Source organism: Euwallacea fornicatus, chromosome 13 (genome assembly GCF_040115645.1).
Source record: "Euwallacea fornicatus isolate EFF26 chromosome 13, ASM4011564v1, whole genome shotgun sequence".
Lineage (NCBI taxonomy): Eukaryota > Metazoa > Arthropoda > Insecta > Coleoptera > Curculionidae > Euwallacea > Euwallacea fornicatus.
Window position 1 is genome coordinate 3888423 of NC_089553.1, and position 17147 is coordinate 3905569.

At 34.1% G+C, this 17147-nt stretch overlaps 1 protein-coding gene and 1 long non-coding RNA gene across 3 annotated transcripts in view; one reads left to right on the forward strand and one right to left on the reverse strand.

Moving 5' to 3' along the window:
- The window catches only part of LOC136342786 (obg-like ATPase 1), a 135103-nt gene that overhangs the window by 9175 nt on the left and 108781 nt on the right, over window positions 1–17147 (reverse strand). Inside the window, exons 1-3 of one of the 2 annotated variants that reach the window (XM_066288929.1) lie at window positions 5579–5721; window positions 2467–2688; window positions 348–408 (exon numbers count right to left, since the gene is read on the reverse strand). In XM_066288929.1, the coding sequence (XP_066145026.1) occupies window positions 348–408; window positions 2467–2647 (242 nt within the window). In that variant the 5' untranslated portion in view covers window positions 2648–2688; window positions 5579–5721. Of the gene's footprint in view, window positions 1–347; window positions 409–2466; window positions 2689–5578; window positions 5722–17147 lie in introns of those variants that run through there. The other variant, XM_066288930.1, reaches the window with a different exon arrangement.
- On the forward strand, window positions 5439–5667 carry LOC136342798 (uncharacterized). Its single transcript, XR_010732688.1, has 2 exons — window positions 5439–5513; window positions 5632–5667. It is a non-coding gene; the product is annotated as an uncharacterized lncRNA (long non-coding RNA).

Consider the following 17147-nt stretch of genomic DNA (forward strand, 5'->3'; position numbering starts at 1 on the left):
GTACCAAAGATGTTTTGTATTTATCCAAATCGCGTAAAAACTCGACAGCGACACTTGATCACCCTTTTTTGCTCCACAGAGTCGCAGCAATGTGTTTTTTTTATAAAACAACTTGAGATAGTGTAGAAGTTTTAATAAAAAAAACTGTTCGGCAGTTATAAATATACAGGGTGTGTCTGAAAGGTGCGGAAAATATTGCTACCACAAATTCCTGAGGCTAGAACAGGATGATCTAACCCAACTTGCCGCAGTCCAAAAGTGGGTGATTTCGGAGATACAGAGTGTCAAAAGCATTTATTGTGTTTCTTTTTGGAAAGTTTCATCATGAAGGAAAAAATCCCACTTACCTTAGCGGCTTGAAGTACTCACAGAGATAATCAAACCTTTCGTCAGGCACTGGAACTCTACCTTAAAAAAAATTTTTAACTCAACATATTTTTCGGGCGACTGAGTATTAACAAGTTCTTTTAATGTGTAAAACATCATTCATTAAAGACCCTTATTAATATACATTTTTTTTTCAATTTATCTTTTAGGGATATTTAATCTCAACCTGAAGTCCAAAATCACTTAGAGTAAATAGAGTGACTATTAAATTTAAAGTTGAAACATTGACCTTCTGTTCGACGAAAAATTGTTGTTACTAACAAGAATGTTCATGAACGATTAAAAATATCTCCCTGTCTCCCTTGATGTTCAATAAGTACGTTTTGTCACTGAATTTAACAACAAATTTTACTCGCCAACGCTGCTTTACCGATTGTAGGTATGTATTCTAGATATATGTATATATTTTTTACATTTCCGATACACCCAAATTTATCAGTGCATTTATTGACTTTTAATTTAATAGTTTGTGAATCGACTTCGATATAAAATAAATAAAAATGTATTCTCTACGTGAATATTACGATAAAAGAAAGAAAAAATAAAGAAACATAAAAATAAAAAAAGAAAAGAAGAAAGAAAAAAATAATAAAGAAACAATAGAAGAAAAAAAGAGAAATAAAAAAAATTAAAAATAAAAGAAAAAAAGAATAGAAACAAAAAGAAAGAAACAAAAGTAAAGAAAGAAAGAAAAAAAGAAGAAAAAGAAAAAAGGAAAAGGAATAAGGGATGATAATCATTTGCGACAAAGCATTTTCGATGCTGCCGATCATATTGGGAATATTTCAAGGATTTTTCGAAGTTTGCAGGAAAATTGGCTCAAACAATGTCAGGTTTGTATACATTCAAATTGTCCACATTTTGAACATTTCATTTAAAAACCCAATAACAATGAAGTTGTGAAGTGAATATGGTGAAAAAATAATGGCATGATGCTACTACATAAGTATATACATAGGTAGGTACTATTAAGGGTTGACAATAATAACTTAAGGGAAGTAGTTTTATCTAACTAATGAAGAATTATTTGAATTTTTAAAAAATTAGTTCCTTATTACTATAACAAAATACATATGTAAATACATAGTTAGCGATCAGAAAGAAAAAATTCGTGCGTAAACACATAGTTTTTGTCGCTGTTTGCCAATTTCTAAAAGAATAATATAATTTTCGATCTGTTTTTCCGGGAAATAGTTGAGGTTAGAACACTTGTTATAATAAACTTTTTTGTTTAAAATTATGTTCTCTATAGTTGGTTAAATTTACGAAAGTTATTTCCCTAACACCCTGTATATCTTCCATGATTTTTTCCACTTCTTTTGAAGGTAAATGTTCGACGTTCACAAACTCAACATTTTCTGGAACATAATGGATGATTTTCGGGGGTTTTATGACGCAGGAAGACATTTTGCAGTAAACTCCGTTCGATTTGTGCGGGCCCAAAAAATGTACCAATATTTAAATTATTTCAAGTCCCGTTTTTGGAAAATATTAAACAAAGAAGAAAAAAAAACATTAAATTTCTAATTCTTTTCACCAGATTAAGAATAAGTAATCCTTAGGGATTTGCGGTATTTCTCAAAAATTATGAAGACGGGCAGCAAATTTAGACCTTTATCTAATAAAAACTTGTGTGCGAGAACTTTGCAAACAATGAAAAAACAACTTATTCACATCCAAATAAATATTAAGGACTAACGTCTGGTGGAACAGACAGCCTTAAGGTTGACGAGACCTTGAAAATGATGGTTGAATTCAATAACTACATTAATGAAGTAATGTCAGACCTTCCTCACCCAACAATTAATTGAATAACCATGCGAATCGTCATTACACACCTTCCTCAACCCACAAGTAATCCAGTTCATGCTTTTATAAAGAGAAGGTTTTGTTAGGCAGTTCACAAAAATATGAAATATTAGGTACCTCATCAGGGTTCATCCATCTTAGATATTAGAAAAAGCACATAAGAAACATAATAAAAGGTGAAAAATGTGTTGGTCTCTGGTTTAACAAATACGTATTAAAATGATCATAATGATAAAAATTTATTACCTATCAGTACACTTTAGTACTTACTTTCATTAGGATCAATAGTGCAGAAAGGAAAATTCTCTGCTGCTGCTGAGCTCTTAGTTAAGACATTGAAGAATGTGGACTTCCCCACATTAGGCACTCCAACAATGCCCACTTTCAAATTGGTCCCAACCCGGCCTATCATAGGCTTCCTCTCAGGTTCTTGCACTTTTTTTGGTGGCATTTTAAATGATCAACGTTAAAGTCGACTTCGAAATACGAAATCTAAAATAATGTAATTGTATTATGCACAACTATGAAGGAAACAAATATAAATTAATTGAGTTTTATTATTTCTCCTTATTTTCAATGACTTTTTTCTTTAGGAATCAATAATTATTTTTCTAAATATAAGCGGATCACTCTCTTAACAGCTTATCGCTCTCCTCATCCCCCCATTCATTAATTACTACTCTTTATAGCATGAAATGACAAGGTCAGTATTGCGGTTTACCCGGCACAATTAGTTGCTACAACTGAAAATATGCCTCTGCTCCAATTTTTCTTTTCCCCTATCTGAAAACTTTCTTAGGAAATACATTTTTTATTCCTTCGATTTAGTCTATTTGACGAAATGGGCCAGGTTGAGAAATAGTAATTGGCTGGAAACTTCATTGTGAGAAAACTCTTTAAAGATAGACTTGAGTTGGATGGGAATAACTTTTATACCCAAAATCTTTTTACCACGTAATTTAATCCAAAAAGTAAGTGATAAAGTGTAAATTCGACCACGAGCAGGGTTAGGCAACATACAGATACCTCTAAATTTCTTATTAGTGCGCTTAGAAATTATAAAGTTCAAAGGACGCCGTGGTTCATATCTGAAGACTCTACTTGAATGCATTAAGCGATGCTAAAGCACCCATTAAATTTATATAAGCTCGTAAAAAATAATACGTTGAAAAAATAACTTGTAAAACGCATCTTTTTGCATTCGATTGCAGGGCCGCTACGCGTCGTTTGGCCAAATGCAATCGCGTGCATGAAAGTATCGTTTTCGTCACCTGTTAGAAAATACACAGAAGGAAAAAAGTCGAGCATATCGAAAATCAGTTTCCAAATTTAAACGTTTATTTACTTTTTGCGATAGATCTAATCTGCATCAGTCTTTCATAGTTTAAAAGGTCATATTATTATGATTTTCCAGAGGTAATCATAAAAATGTAATAAATAATATATACCGGTTTTAACGTACGGATTTTACTTTAAAAAAATATTATTTTTTATTTAAAGGTTTTTAAATAAATAAAAACTCTTAATTGCATTAAAAAACTGGTTTTATTTCAATGTTATTTTTTATTTAAAAATTAAAACCACACATGTTCTAAATAACTGACTTAACCGTCCAAAAAGTAATAAATAAAAAAGCCAAATTTACGCCTACAGAAAATGCGGCACGAGAGCGGTAAAAAAACTAGATTGTAAACAAGAATGAATCATAAGAAAATATATCTCAAGTGAGACGTTTTCATGTTCCTCTCTGTCGTTCTCTCTTCAGTCTAATTAATCTCCCAAAATACATGCTGCGGCCTGCCACGACTTTAGGGTGGTTTTTCAAAACAAGAAAAAATCAGCAGTATGCCTAGGCAACATAAGACATCAGCAAAGTAGAAATGCAGTAAACTCTAGGCACTATCACTGAATATCGCATTTTTTGGAGGTCCAGAACTGATGTGTAATAAATCTATACCATATTTTCATACCAGTTTATCACAGCCATGAAAAATTTTATTAATACATGAACATTTGAAGATTAAGCAATAAAATATATTCCACATTAAATCCAATTCTTAAATTAATTTTAGAAGCTGATAATTAACTTCTATTAAAATCACATCTTTGGTAATTAATGTTATTAAAAATACTATAAATAAACAAGATCTACACCTTACAATAAGTTTGCTACTAGTTATCTATGTGTATATACATCACTCATTTAGAAATCCAATCAGAGAATGTGCACTCAGCTTTCATCTGTCTATTACTATAAAATTTTATCTAAAAATGTTATGTATCCATCACTAAAAGTTAAATATTGACCAACTTTCTTAACAATACAATATGCTAACAGTAATACATGTTTAATAAATTGCTACATGTACAGGAACATGACCCACTTCTTAATTTCATATTACTGATGTACTATGTGAATCAACAAACCAGGATTTACTCTGTTGTGCTTACAACTGGTCCAGTTTTCATCAATACTTACTAGCTTGGCCTTTGTACACAGCTCATCAAGCTTTTTAACTATATTCTTAATCTTTATATAAAACCACCTCATGTTTACCAATGTGTTTGAATAAAGATAGCACTTTTTTTTGAACAAATAGACTAAGTTCAAAAGTAGAGCTTGTAACACTTGCTAAACCTAGCTAACCTTTTTCATTCACTCTTTATCCCACAAAACTGATAAAAAAAGGGCCACCATATATAAAATTCTATATGGGTATTGCCTAATATTATTCATCTAGAGCATATTTCAGGGGCTAGTCTATGGTAAGAGTGAGAGCTTAAAGCTTGAATTCTTCTTGAAGTCGATATTCTTACACATTCAATACTACATATTAAGTTGTGTGCAATTCATTTATTCGTGGTTCAATTTGACATTAGAAATGACTTCCTTAAATTTAATTTGAAGAATGGGGTATATGAATGGGGTAATGAGAGTATAAGTTTAATACTAGGCATGAAGCAAAAAATGAAGCTTTGAATGATGTAACTTAAATAAAAACCTTCACATAATGAGTTTTTCGATAACTGGGAAATGCCTGGCTTACATATAATAATTGGCCAAGTTCAATCTTCCTGTTGTAATATTGAGTAATGAGTGGACAATAGTTGGAGATAGTAATGTGTACGTTAAATCCAAAATTAACTTTAAAAAGAGATTATATATGTACATAATTAATGTAAATAGGGTTCTGAGGACCTTATTGAATGCAGATGGTTGAATGGTTAAGGTGCATCTGGAACCGGGTGTTTTAGATGACACTTTAGTACATACGAGTAGAAGTAGTAATATATTTTCACATTTAACCCATCAAAAAGTAAGTGCAGCAGTCGATATTAATGAAATCTAATCACAGACTTGTTAATTTTGATGTATACTTACTTGAATTTATTTTATTTATATGAGAAAAACTAATTTTCTTTCACCTAAATAAGAAAAATGCACTCAAAAATATGGAAACAACATGGAAACCGAGGTTAGGTTCTTTCCTTGGTGCTCCCTCCAATCAACGCCGTGCATCTTTGACGTTTTGTCAGCATGTGTAGTGGTCGTGGTAGGTGACTCTAGTGTTTGGAAGCAGAAATTCGGGTGCGACAATTACTTAAGATTAAAAGTCAAGAACATAAGAATTGTCACAAAGAACTTTTTCCGCAAATTAGTGAATAATTTTTATTGCTAAATTGTAATAACAATAACTATTCGTATCTATGTAAATGACATGTTCTAACGTTCTTTTTTTTAACAAAGTACTTAATTTTTTAGTGATATTTGTTAGATTTTCGAGATATTGTAATATGAATTGACTATGTTTATAGATCTTAATAAGTCTTAGGTGATGATACACCTCAATAATAATATTTTTTTGGGAGGGAGGAAGGGAAAACCGTATTAAATTTTTTTTTTCGAAGAAATTTTTTTTTTCTTTTTTTAGTTAAATTTATGAGACTTTCAAGACACATTTTAACATGAAGCTCCTGTATTTAGGATATTGTAGGCACAAATAAATCTTAAGTGATTATTCCCTGCAATTGCAGTGATGGCAAATGCTAGAAAAATATTTTCCAATAAACTTCCAACTATGCATCTCTCCATTAGTAGATCATCTTTTTTTCCGATCAATGGGAGAGTATAATCAAATGAAATGATTGCTAGGTGGGCTTTTATGCAAAACGACCATGGTCGCTCCCAGATAGTCGGCTACACCCAGTTTAAACATTTTCCAATGAAAGGGCAGGCGTCCGCGGATATTTTAATGCATTTTATGGATTCGTGCACGACGTTTATCTGTATTATAGTCCTGGTAATCTCCATATAGGATGATGACGGCCATGTTGCGACCAGCAGGCTGCTGGCAGTCCAAATTATAGTTATGAAGTACGAAAGGCATTTGCTGGTTGAGACCCTCCAGCCAATAATTCGATAAATGCTGTAAAATTGTTAGCGATATCCGTCATTTTTGGGTAAAAATATGGAAAATTGCATTTTTTAATGGATGCTCAAGTATGGGAAGTGAGTACAAACACATGTGGTAAGAGATCAACATTTAACACAAACAGATAAGATAGCACTGCCAGTTTAGCCCCAAACACTAGACCGGACCACCCGGTCGATGAGGGAAGAACAAATTTTAGTTTTATAGATGGTATCCTAGAAACAATGGTATATGGGCATTGAAAGCTACAGGGAAATAATAGAGGTATACAGCTAAACTTCCTTGATAGAGGAGCGGCGTATATATTAATATATATATACATATTATAAAGTTTTTTTTTTCCATTCTACAGTGTGTCAAAATAATTATTACAATTCTATAACGTGAATGCCTTATAGGATTAAAAGTACAGGCGTTCAAAAATTGTTTCTAAGAGAGCGCAATATTTGTAGTTAATATATTTTTATCAATGTTGATAACTTCGATATTTTTTCGAATTGTGATACTTTAAGCTCTTTACATCAACAAGGTATTATGCAAAAAAACTCAAATCTCTAACCGTTTTCCAGATATTTTCAATTAAACTTTACACTTTTGAAATCGGCAGGAAAAAGCCTATCTAATAAAATAATAATTTAATTTAAGTACGCGGCTAAACTTGAAGAGGTAATTCTAAGATGAAAGGATTATATAAGCATATGTCCGGTAATGTTCCTTTTCAAGACACAGAGTGTCAAACTTTTTTTTATCACTTAAAGAACCACCACTTAATGTTTAGTTACGTACTTAAATAAAACCATGTATAACTTCGGTGTTCTATCACAAAAATCGAAATTATGTATCAGGGCTCTTTATATAGTTCCGTGAGAACTATCACCCTTTAGATTCTAACAATCATTTGACCCATCTAGTGGGGTTGAGTTAAATGAATTTTCTCGTGTCAAAATTTGGGAGGAATAATTGAAATTTTGACATCAAAAACTATCAATTTTCCTATGAGGGAAAGCTTTTTCTATTAAGTATGAAAAAAAGTTAGCAAATTTACTTTCAAAAATTAAAAAAAAAATGTCTTTTTAACTTTATTAGTCACTTATGAAAAACGCAATTTTGCGTTCTCGGAACTATCATTTGCGCTTTCCATGATTTTCGTATTCGAAGAATTAGAAACTTCTTCCATGTTAACCACTCGAGGTTCAAATATTTTGTTCCATTTTGCAGTATATGTTCATGATGATAATGGAACCAACGATTATTACCATCAAGAGGTGATTATCCATCGTAAGTTCTTGAGATTCAGTACCTATATGAATGAAAATTAAAACATAACCCTTGTCCTTTTAAACAGATTATGTGTAATATCTCAAAAACTATTAAGTATCTTTTCGATACATTGCTAATCGTGTAAAATTGTCGCAAATTGTATTTTTTTTTTGTCGAATTGTTGACTGCTGCTTTACCACTAACTTCCTGGGTTATATACAAACCATACAAAAATATGACACCATCTTCCCGCCTTTTTACTAACTATAAACCTTCGGTGATAGTGACAATGGCACACATACAGCTGGGGGGGCGTAACGGGGACCCGTGCTAGCAAGGACCCTTCCGGCCTATGGCACTCGTCACAATGCCTCATTTTATGCTACTTTCTATCTGTAAATGCGTTATCAAAATATGGTCCAACCTACTCGTTCGATAAAAATCAGAAAGCATTATGCATTAGCCACGCGCCCTTGTTTGCAAAACAGCCCCCCCAAAGAGGGGGTTTAGCTGGGATTTGTTCAAATTTAGTATCCCTGCTGGGCCACTCATCAAATCGACAGATCAATTGGATATAAAATATACAGGGTCTCCTGAAAACCATGCACAAAAGGATTTCATAAACAAAGGTATACAACAAAAGAGTATCACAAATTTTTTAAGTGAAAATTTTTTATACAATTGAATTTGCTAAGTATAGTGCATCCAAGATAAGGATTTTCGGAGTGTTAATCTTGAAAACGATAATAGATCGAGGTTTGGTTAAACAGGAGAAATGTTGCTTATTCAAAAGAGTAATTTGATAATGCACACAGATCTAAATAACAAAAATTGTTCAAATAAATGTCCATTATTTTCTAAGCACAAATAACATCGTCCTAAGTTTGCAGCTAAAACGTCAAGTAATATACTTGGTGTGATAGTTTCAAAAGCTTCAACAACTCACTTTTGAAGCACCAAAAAAAAATCTAAAGGGGTCAAATCTGGAGAACGGATTGGCCAAAAATGTTCCATATATCCATTCTTTTTTTACTTAAAAATATTTTGGATTCAGCAATTTGATTTTAAAAATTAAAAAACGTCACAAAGTTAGGGCAACATTGACTTAGGGGGCCACCTGTATGTGACGCCCCTGATTAAAATTCGCGATTATTAACTGAAAAAAAGTTTTTTTCGCCGAATTTTTTTATAATTTTAGCGCGAAATTATTGCGGAGAAACTATTTTCAGAGTTCGCCCTTCAAGGGTTCTAGTTCCTCGATGAAGCATTTTTTGGGGTACGTTTATGAGATTTAAAAAATTACTTTCCATCATAATATTTCAACGTTATTTTTTGGACACTCCGTATTTTTTAAAAATGACTTCTGGTTATCACCACGGCGGGTATATTGCCGGACAATTTTTTTTTATTTCATGATCTTTTGAGCTGAAAATGACTATTTTCTCACGTGCGAATAGGGAAATTTTCCATTAAAAATCTTTATGGGACATCGGTATATTGAATCAAGTTTTCGGCGGCTTTTTGGTTATTGTCATGGATTGAGGAGCTTTTCTTTTCTCTTCTCCATCGCGATTAAAAGCGAAACGTCGTTAAAGAAGGCGCTTCCTGTCGGCTCCTCCAAGACATCTTTATTGCGATGACTAACGACAAAAGAACCTGACAAAGGTTTGTTCAATGCATTGTAACGTTGTAACCTAATATCGATACATTATAGTTAAATTGTGTCCGTTTCGTCGACACACAGTAGAATTTCCGGAAGTGAGAACTTTTGTGGCAAATCGACCCGTTGGTAAATGTTAACAATTGCGGTTTGTGAGAAGGGCTGCTGTCGGGGGTGCATGTGCTTTTTGTGACATCGTCATTTGAAAAACTCACCGGACCTCAGCACTTAGCCACCATTAATATCAAGGAAATCAATTTTTCTTCCCACTTAATCACTGGTTTTGTTAACTTTTCCTTGAGGAAAAATAGATAATTGGCATAGCGTTCATGGAATGATTATCCCTCTATCAAAATTATGAAACAATTACTTATTTGCCGTAATTTCCAGCTGCGAATACGCTCATAATGTTATATTATTTAACGGCAAATGACGGTTAGATTCGAGCTGCCGATATAATTAAATTCTTATAACTGAGGAATAAATTGCTACTGGAATATGTGTTTTCTTGTGTAACATGCGAGGAATAAAGCTTATTAAAATTCAAAATTCCCTTCAAATTATAACGTATCAGGATCGATGAAGAGCTACTTTTCAAATATTTTATATTAATGTAAAAGTGGAACCATTGGGCTGCAGACGACGGTAATTACATAATAATCATTTAGAATCGGAAACGGTCAATCTTCCGAAGCTTTAAACTGGATTCTGAATATTAATTTGACGATTTTAGGTTTGGTTTCGATGATTCAGGTTATTCAGTGTAATTAAAGAGTACCTTCTAGGTAGGTGCTTAGAGATCGAATTGAAACTGAGGAATTTGAGGAATTTAAATTACCCCAGAAATGTCCTTGACTTCAAACTTCCATGACTGCCCGAACAGAGAGATGGTCAGGGCAAGCTCTGACATGCTGAGGCTCAAAGAATTCAATTTTTTTTAACAGTCTCCCCAACTGCTTACCAGGACTCTCAGCGGCCGAAAGCGATACCGACGATATCTGCATCCAAAATCATCAAAATTTTTGAAATCTCACTGAAACCCAATTAAATTTTGAATTTTGAAGTCTCGCAAAACTGGCTTTATATAAAAGTTTTATCCAGGAGCCGTAGTTGGAGGACCTCTTGTAGCTGACAAGTCACGGGGCCACTGTGATGCCTATTTTCCTGAGGATTTTAACAGATTTTAGAGTACCGTCGTTCTTGAGGCTTGAATAATTCACATTTTTCTAACGGTCCCCCAAAGTGACTTCCATGACTCACGGGGACCGAAAGTGATATCCAAGTTAGTTATATCGAAATCAATTGATTTGAGTAAAAAATTGCATTTCAAAACTAATTTTTCAAGGTTCATTTGAAAACTTTCTACTTTTAGATATTTCTTAAATTTTTATTATTAATAACTCGAAAAATTTCGGTCTCGTCTTATAAAAGCCTTATTGACCAGCCATTGTGGAAAAATCTTCCATAACTTACGAGACCCGGACTTGCATACCCATTTTTATGATTTTGCAAAATGTCTAATGGAACGAGAGCCTCTTGAACTGCAGTGTCAAAACCCATGACAGGTAAAGAACTTGCGAGTTAATTTGCCTAAAAAGTACATCATGCGCACTTTTATATGAAATGCACCATCTACTAATAATACTAATTAGGTCTTGTAATTTTGTCAAAGTAGTTTTATCACAAACTATCAATCGATCAGAGTTTCAGTAAAAAGAAAACAACATTTATTAATTAACAAGTTAACAATGAGTGACATCGCCTCGTACAGCAATGCAACCTTATACGTTTCACTGCACGTTTTGCAACAAATTATGAATGTCCTTCAAGGGTATTTCATCTATGTTACTTCAAGGTGGTGTCGTAGGTCATACCATTTGTGTAGAGACCTCGGTAAATTTCAAAGACGACGACTCATCGTGACCCAAACATGTTCAATAGGTGATAGATCCGGAGAACGTGCAGGCCAAGGTAGCGTTTCCAATTGTATTTTTTCCAGATACCTTCGAACAACGTTCGCAGTATCCGGCTTTGCATTATCCTGTTAAAAAGTGCCATTTACAAAAACAACCATTGGCATTCTTTGGTTTTTACTAAAACTCTGATCATACGATATTCTATTATGAATGATTATTTTGCCAAAATTGCAAGTCTTAATTATTTTCATTACTGGGTGGTGCATTTCATATGAATATTAATACATTTATAATTAATCGGGCGAGCTTTAGAAGCTTACATAAAAAAGTTATTATGTGTATGTTTCCTGTATTGCGCAAGTTAAGGGCTCATTCTCCTACTCGTTTCTGTAAGATTTTGAAAGATACTTTCAAAGTGATGACTTCAAATTGCATATCCTAGTTGGTCAATTTAGGTATGTATGTTTCTTATAGTATCCAAATCAGTCGATATAAGACGAACACATCACTTTTCAAAACCTTCTTTGAATTTTAAAAATGGCGAAAGGGCGCTATTTTTCGACGATTTTTTGAACGCGACATCCTGTACATTATTGTTTCTCTAGATGGGCTTCTCCATTCGGATTCCAAATGTATATTGGCTGATAATGTTATTTCTGTCCATTTTAATCACACATCACTGACATCAGAATGACGAGCCTCATATACAGGTAAAAGGAACATACATAATCAGTTAAAAATAAAAAGATTCGCTCGTACGTCGTATTTTTTTCCACACGATAAAATTAACTTTCGTTCCAAATAAAAAAGTTAAAAAATGTTCACATTTTCGTGTGAAGACGTTCAAAGACCAGTTTCTTGGTTTCCGTACGTGAACTGTGATGCTGGCACCAACTGTAGGAACTGCAGGTTGCGATCCAACGAGGACATATCAAAAAGTTAGGCAGAAGTAACGGAAATCGACAGATGGCAAAACCGTGACTTAACTTTTTATTCAGACCCCTAACCCAAATAACTTTAAAAAATCGTAATACACCCTCAACCAGCCAGGGCGACATTGAACATTTTACCTCTTTATGGAAGCTACTCCACCCCGTGTCACATTCGACAAAGTATCCTTTGTGGCCAAATTACAGACCCGAACCCTGCAATTGGACGCTCCATAGGTCTCAGCATCCGGGCCTCTCAAAGGGTTCACATTGTGAGCACCGGAAGTGCTGGAAAATTGAATTAATACGTAGCAATTACTAAGGATTATTCTTCGTCTTAAGAAGCATTTAGCAGACGGCAGGGGGGCACTTTGACCTACGCGTGTACTATTACCACACCAGGAGATCGCGTGCGCCAATGGACGACAATTATGGCTGGTGTGGCACAGCTGGCTTAAGGGTTTCAACAACAAAAAATTATTTAAAGGTTCGAATAGACATTGTGTTATATTTTGTTCTTTGGTATGGAAGTTCTAAGCAATTGCTTAATGCTCCATTCATCAGTTTCTTCACAATGTGGTCATTTTTTCGTGAATTTTTTTGAGAATCACGTAATTGATAATTACCCGAAGGTACCATCATTGCAGCGTCAATTGCCAAATAGCGCTAAAATGGTCTTTTATTTCCCCCCCATTTCTTCTTCCGTCCCCTGGGCGTTCAAGCATCTGCAACTAACCCAAACTAAATTCACCCATGTAGTAAGTACTTTAAGCTGTCTTTTCGCTGTAGTCGAGGTCCAGTTTTGATTTATAATACCAGAACGTCACCAATGTTCGTCAATGCAAATGACAACAGATAGACCAAAAAAACAAAGAATAGCTACACACGTTGCAAATGTATAGGAATAAAAATTAAATAATTAACAATTATAAAACTAATAATTTTTAACACATCAATAAGTAATGTTTATTTTTTATCAGGTGCAATAATAAAATTTAGATTTATTGGTGCCTCAAAAAATACAGAATGAAACGAAAAATACATATAACTATAAAACGTATTGTTCGCCAATCTGTTAACTCTCAATTTTTTTGAAAACTTTTGGAAGTTTTGAATTTCAAGAAGAGAACCTTTTTTATGCAAAAATGTCCAAATTAAATATTTTTCGTATAAAATCGTTAATAAAATTTACGTATTTTTAAGGACTATCCCTCCATATTACCGCCTCTGGAAAAAACGTGGCAACTTCTTCATAGAGCTTCAGAATGAGCATAAAAATTTATAATAAAATAGAAAAGTTTATCAATTTATCTGAAACAATTCGAAAATATTCATAAAAAACCATCCTCAGAAATCAACCTTTCACTCCCTGTATAACATGAACAAAGCCCCCTTCGATATATCTTTATATGAAGTTTTTATCATATTTTGGAATCTAGCATACGTAGCTGAAGTTGTGGCACTATGTTCAGAGACACGTTGCGTATCACTTTATTCTACGGTTATATTTTTCTTTCTGTTTCATGAATAATTATCAAGTAAAATGTCAAATAATTATGAAATAAAGTATTATTTCATCGTACTGCAGCACACCCAAAGATTCCAGACCTTTCGAAATAACTGGTTGAGCTTCTAAAAAATATTTTTAAAACCCCAATTATAACCCGTTATGCTACTGACTCACGCTATAGTTTTCCATAACTGATCTGCAATTACTGCAAACCTGCAGGGTCTTATTATTAATCAAAACGAAAAATTTTAAAATTAAGCTATAAAGAGTTCGTTGAACACACCCATAACTTGCATGCAATTTACCTCTTCTTGTTCTGTGCAAAATCTCTGGTATTTTTGTCATGATGTAAATTGTGGTACTGTGAAACGCCGACTTCGGCGCCTAAAGAATATATATTTTTTTTAAGTGTAACTAAATGGACAGACATGGGTGAGACCGCCCACAGAGAGGACTGATCCGACGACACACGTCGGCATCATTAGAACTGATGGGAGGTGCTGAGTGCTGACTGACATCCTGTATATTCGAACCAATTTGTTTTTGGGCACTTGAAAATGCCTTAAGGGAAATATCGGATAATTAAAGATCAACTTTAATAGCGGATACGCAACGTTGAATCGATAAGTCAAAACAGTAATCAGTGCATGGGACGGGTTCGCTAAATAATTACCATATACGATTTCTATTACTACCCATTTACATGTTGGGCGCTCGTAAATAAGAATCGGCAAATAAATAACCATATGGGGGGAAAGAACTTCCTTCGAATTAATTGTGGGCATGTAAACCTGTCAATGTGTCATATACGCAAATTCACACGGGCGTAAATCGATTTATTCGTCTACAATGGGTTCAGGGTATTCGCGGGTGTGTGTGGTCTCATTGGCATGGAACTACTTGCTGACTTAAATTATGTATATCCGATTTTGAAGATGATTTAATAACATTAATCTTGCACGAAGAAATTAAGAAGAATAACACGAAATTTGAGAAACAATGAAATTACTACTTTATGAGAGTGGTACTCGGTAAACCAGCTTCTCGACGCAAGAACACTACATAATATCATTGGTTAGATGGAATGGAGATGCTGCTGGTTTTATGAATTAGCTGCTAGAAAGATCTATCGGGTGGTACCTATGAGGGTGCTCGCACTAATTAAAATTTATTAAAAAAAACTGGTATGAGTCTCTTTCGGAAAACACGGACGTATTCCCTAAGCTCTGTCTCAAACTGAGTCCTTTAAGGATGGTCTTACACTTCACTCCTATGCCCGAAGTTTGTGAAAAAACATCCCATGGAAGCAAAATAAAGTCGAAAAAACGGGGTTTCCGTCGAAATCATGGAATGTATCTAATAATATCTTAATAGGAGACAAAGTAACATTTTCTTGACCAAGAATGTACATTAACACGTTATCCAAGGAAACTTATATTCTCGGTTCTAAGTAAGAATCAGAGACCGAGAATATGATTCTCAAACGTCATTTCCACGGGAAGAGTTGTATGGCAATGTTTTGCCGGTTTGTTGCTTGCCCTGATTGTGAACTATAACGAACATTATCGGTCTCACGTATTATGATCGAAACCTGGAACTACCTAGGAAAATGTCTTTTGCAGGCGCATGGCGTAACTGTCACTTCTATGGAAATTTTGGAAAAAATATTATCCCAGAAGAGCATTCAAAGGTGGAAAGAACTGGTAGGTTCACCTTGTAGAAATCTAACGATTATTATCCAGAGGAATCTATACAGGGCGTTTTAAATCCGACCCTCATCATTGAAATTTCGGAAACTGGAGGAGACATGAAGAAGTTTAAATAGGGTCAAAATTGCGTAACTTAGCGTTTGATCAAATTGTGTTTTCAAAATTTGAATTTTCCGACAATTTCCCAAGCTACATAATAAAAAATTAATTGGAAATTTTGCTTATATATTTTTTAGCGTTATTTGACGAAGCAGCTCCAAACCGCGAGCATATTTTCATTGCTAGTTTTTCTCAGCTACACGGTAACGTTTTCAGATTTGCCATCCGGCTATTTTTCCATCGAAAAATCCCATGTGGCGCCCATAAGAAAAAATAAACCTGATGGTGGTAGCCGAAAGGCGAAACGTCAGATAGCAAATTTGGAGACACCACTGTGTAGCTGAAAAAAAGTAGCATTACCGATGTCCTTGTGCTTTTAGGCTTCCTTGTCAAATATCCCTAAAAAATACGAACGTAATCCCTAATTTTTAGGTTTTCTCGGGTATCCTCGGAAGTACTCGGAAAATTCAAATTTCAAAAACGGCATTTGGTCAAACGCCGAATTCCTCAATGTTGTCCCCATTTCCACTTCTCCGCATCTCTTCTGGCTTTCCAGATCCTATTCTCTAGATTTCCAGATGACGGTCAAATTTGAAATGCCCCGTATATATTTATTAATGAATAAATTTATAAAGATATTCTAAAAACTGCTTCGCTCTAAACGGTACTGACCGCCACGTTAATTGAAGGTCCATAAACTCCGTTTTAGCTGAAGCATCGCTTAAATGCATACTTCTGCACACAAAGATGTCAATTCAGTTCTAGTTTAGCGTTAAACGTAGTTTTGCTAAATTTCACGCAAACGGCACTGAATTTGTTCTAACTGACCTATACATTTGTATGTTTTTGGGACGTCCTGTTTACATAACTTAACCACGTATTTGGTCCTCAAAACAGGACCACACAAGTTGTTGTTCTGTTTGGGAAACTATTTTCAATTGTGATTCGAAACGTATCGAGATAAATTACTGAAATTTTGTAAGTTAACATAACTTTTTGGGCTCCACATACAAAGCGCCCTAGAAACATTTGTACAGATGAGCATAGAGCAGTGGCGGATAAGAGAATAGAGCGACTCAGCTAAACATATCCTACAAAAAAGTTGCTTGACTTGACAAGGTACCAAAAGTCCGCCGAATTTTTTATGGCGGCCGATAACTTCAACGTTTCTAAGTCTGATACTCCGATTCTGCAATAAGTGGCTATTTTACAAAAACCCTCGTATATCTAACCGTTTTGGAGATAATTGAAAGAAAATATTTATGCGAATGATGGAGCAACGGAAAGCGGTGAATTATCAATTCCCATAGAAAAAGACGCCGCTTCCATACCATTTTAAGTATGTGCGAAATTTGTTATCAATTATTTTCTGCAATTTGTTATTCCAAAAACAATATCCATTGTGACTTGAATAATACTGTATAGCATTTAATTG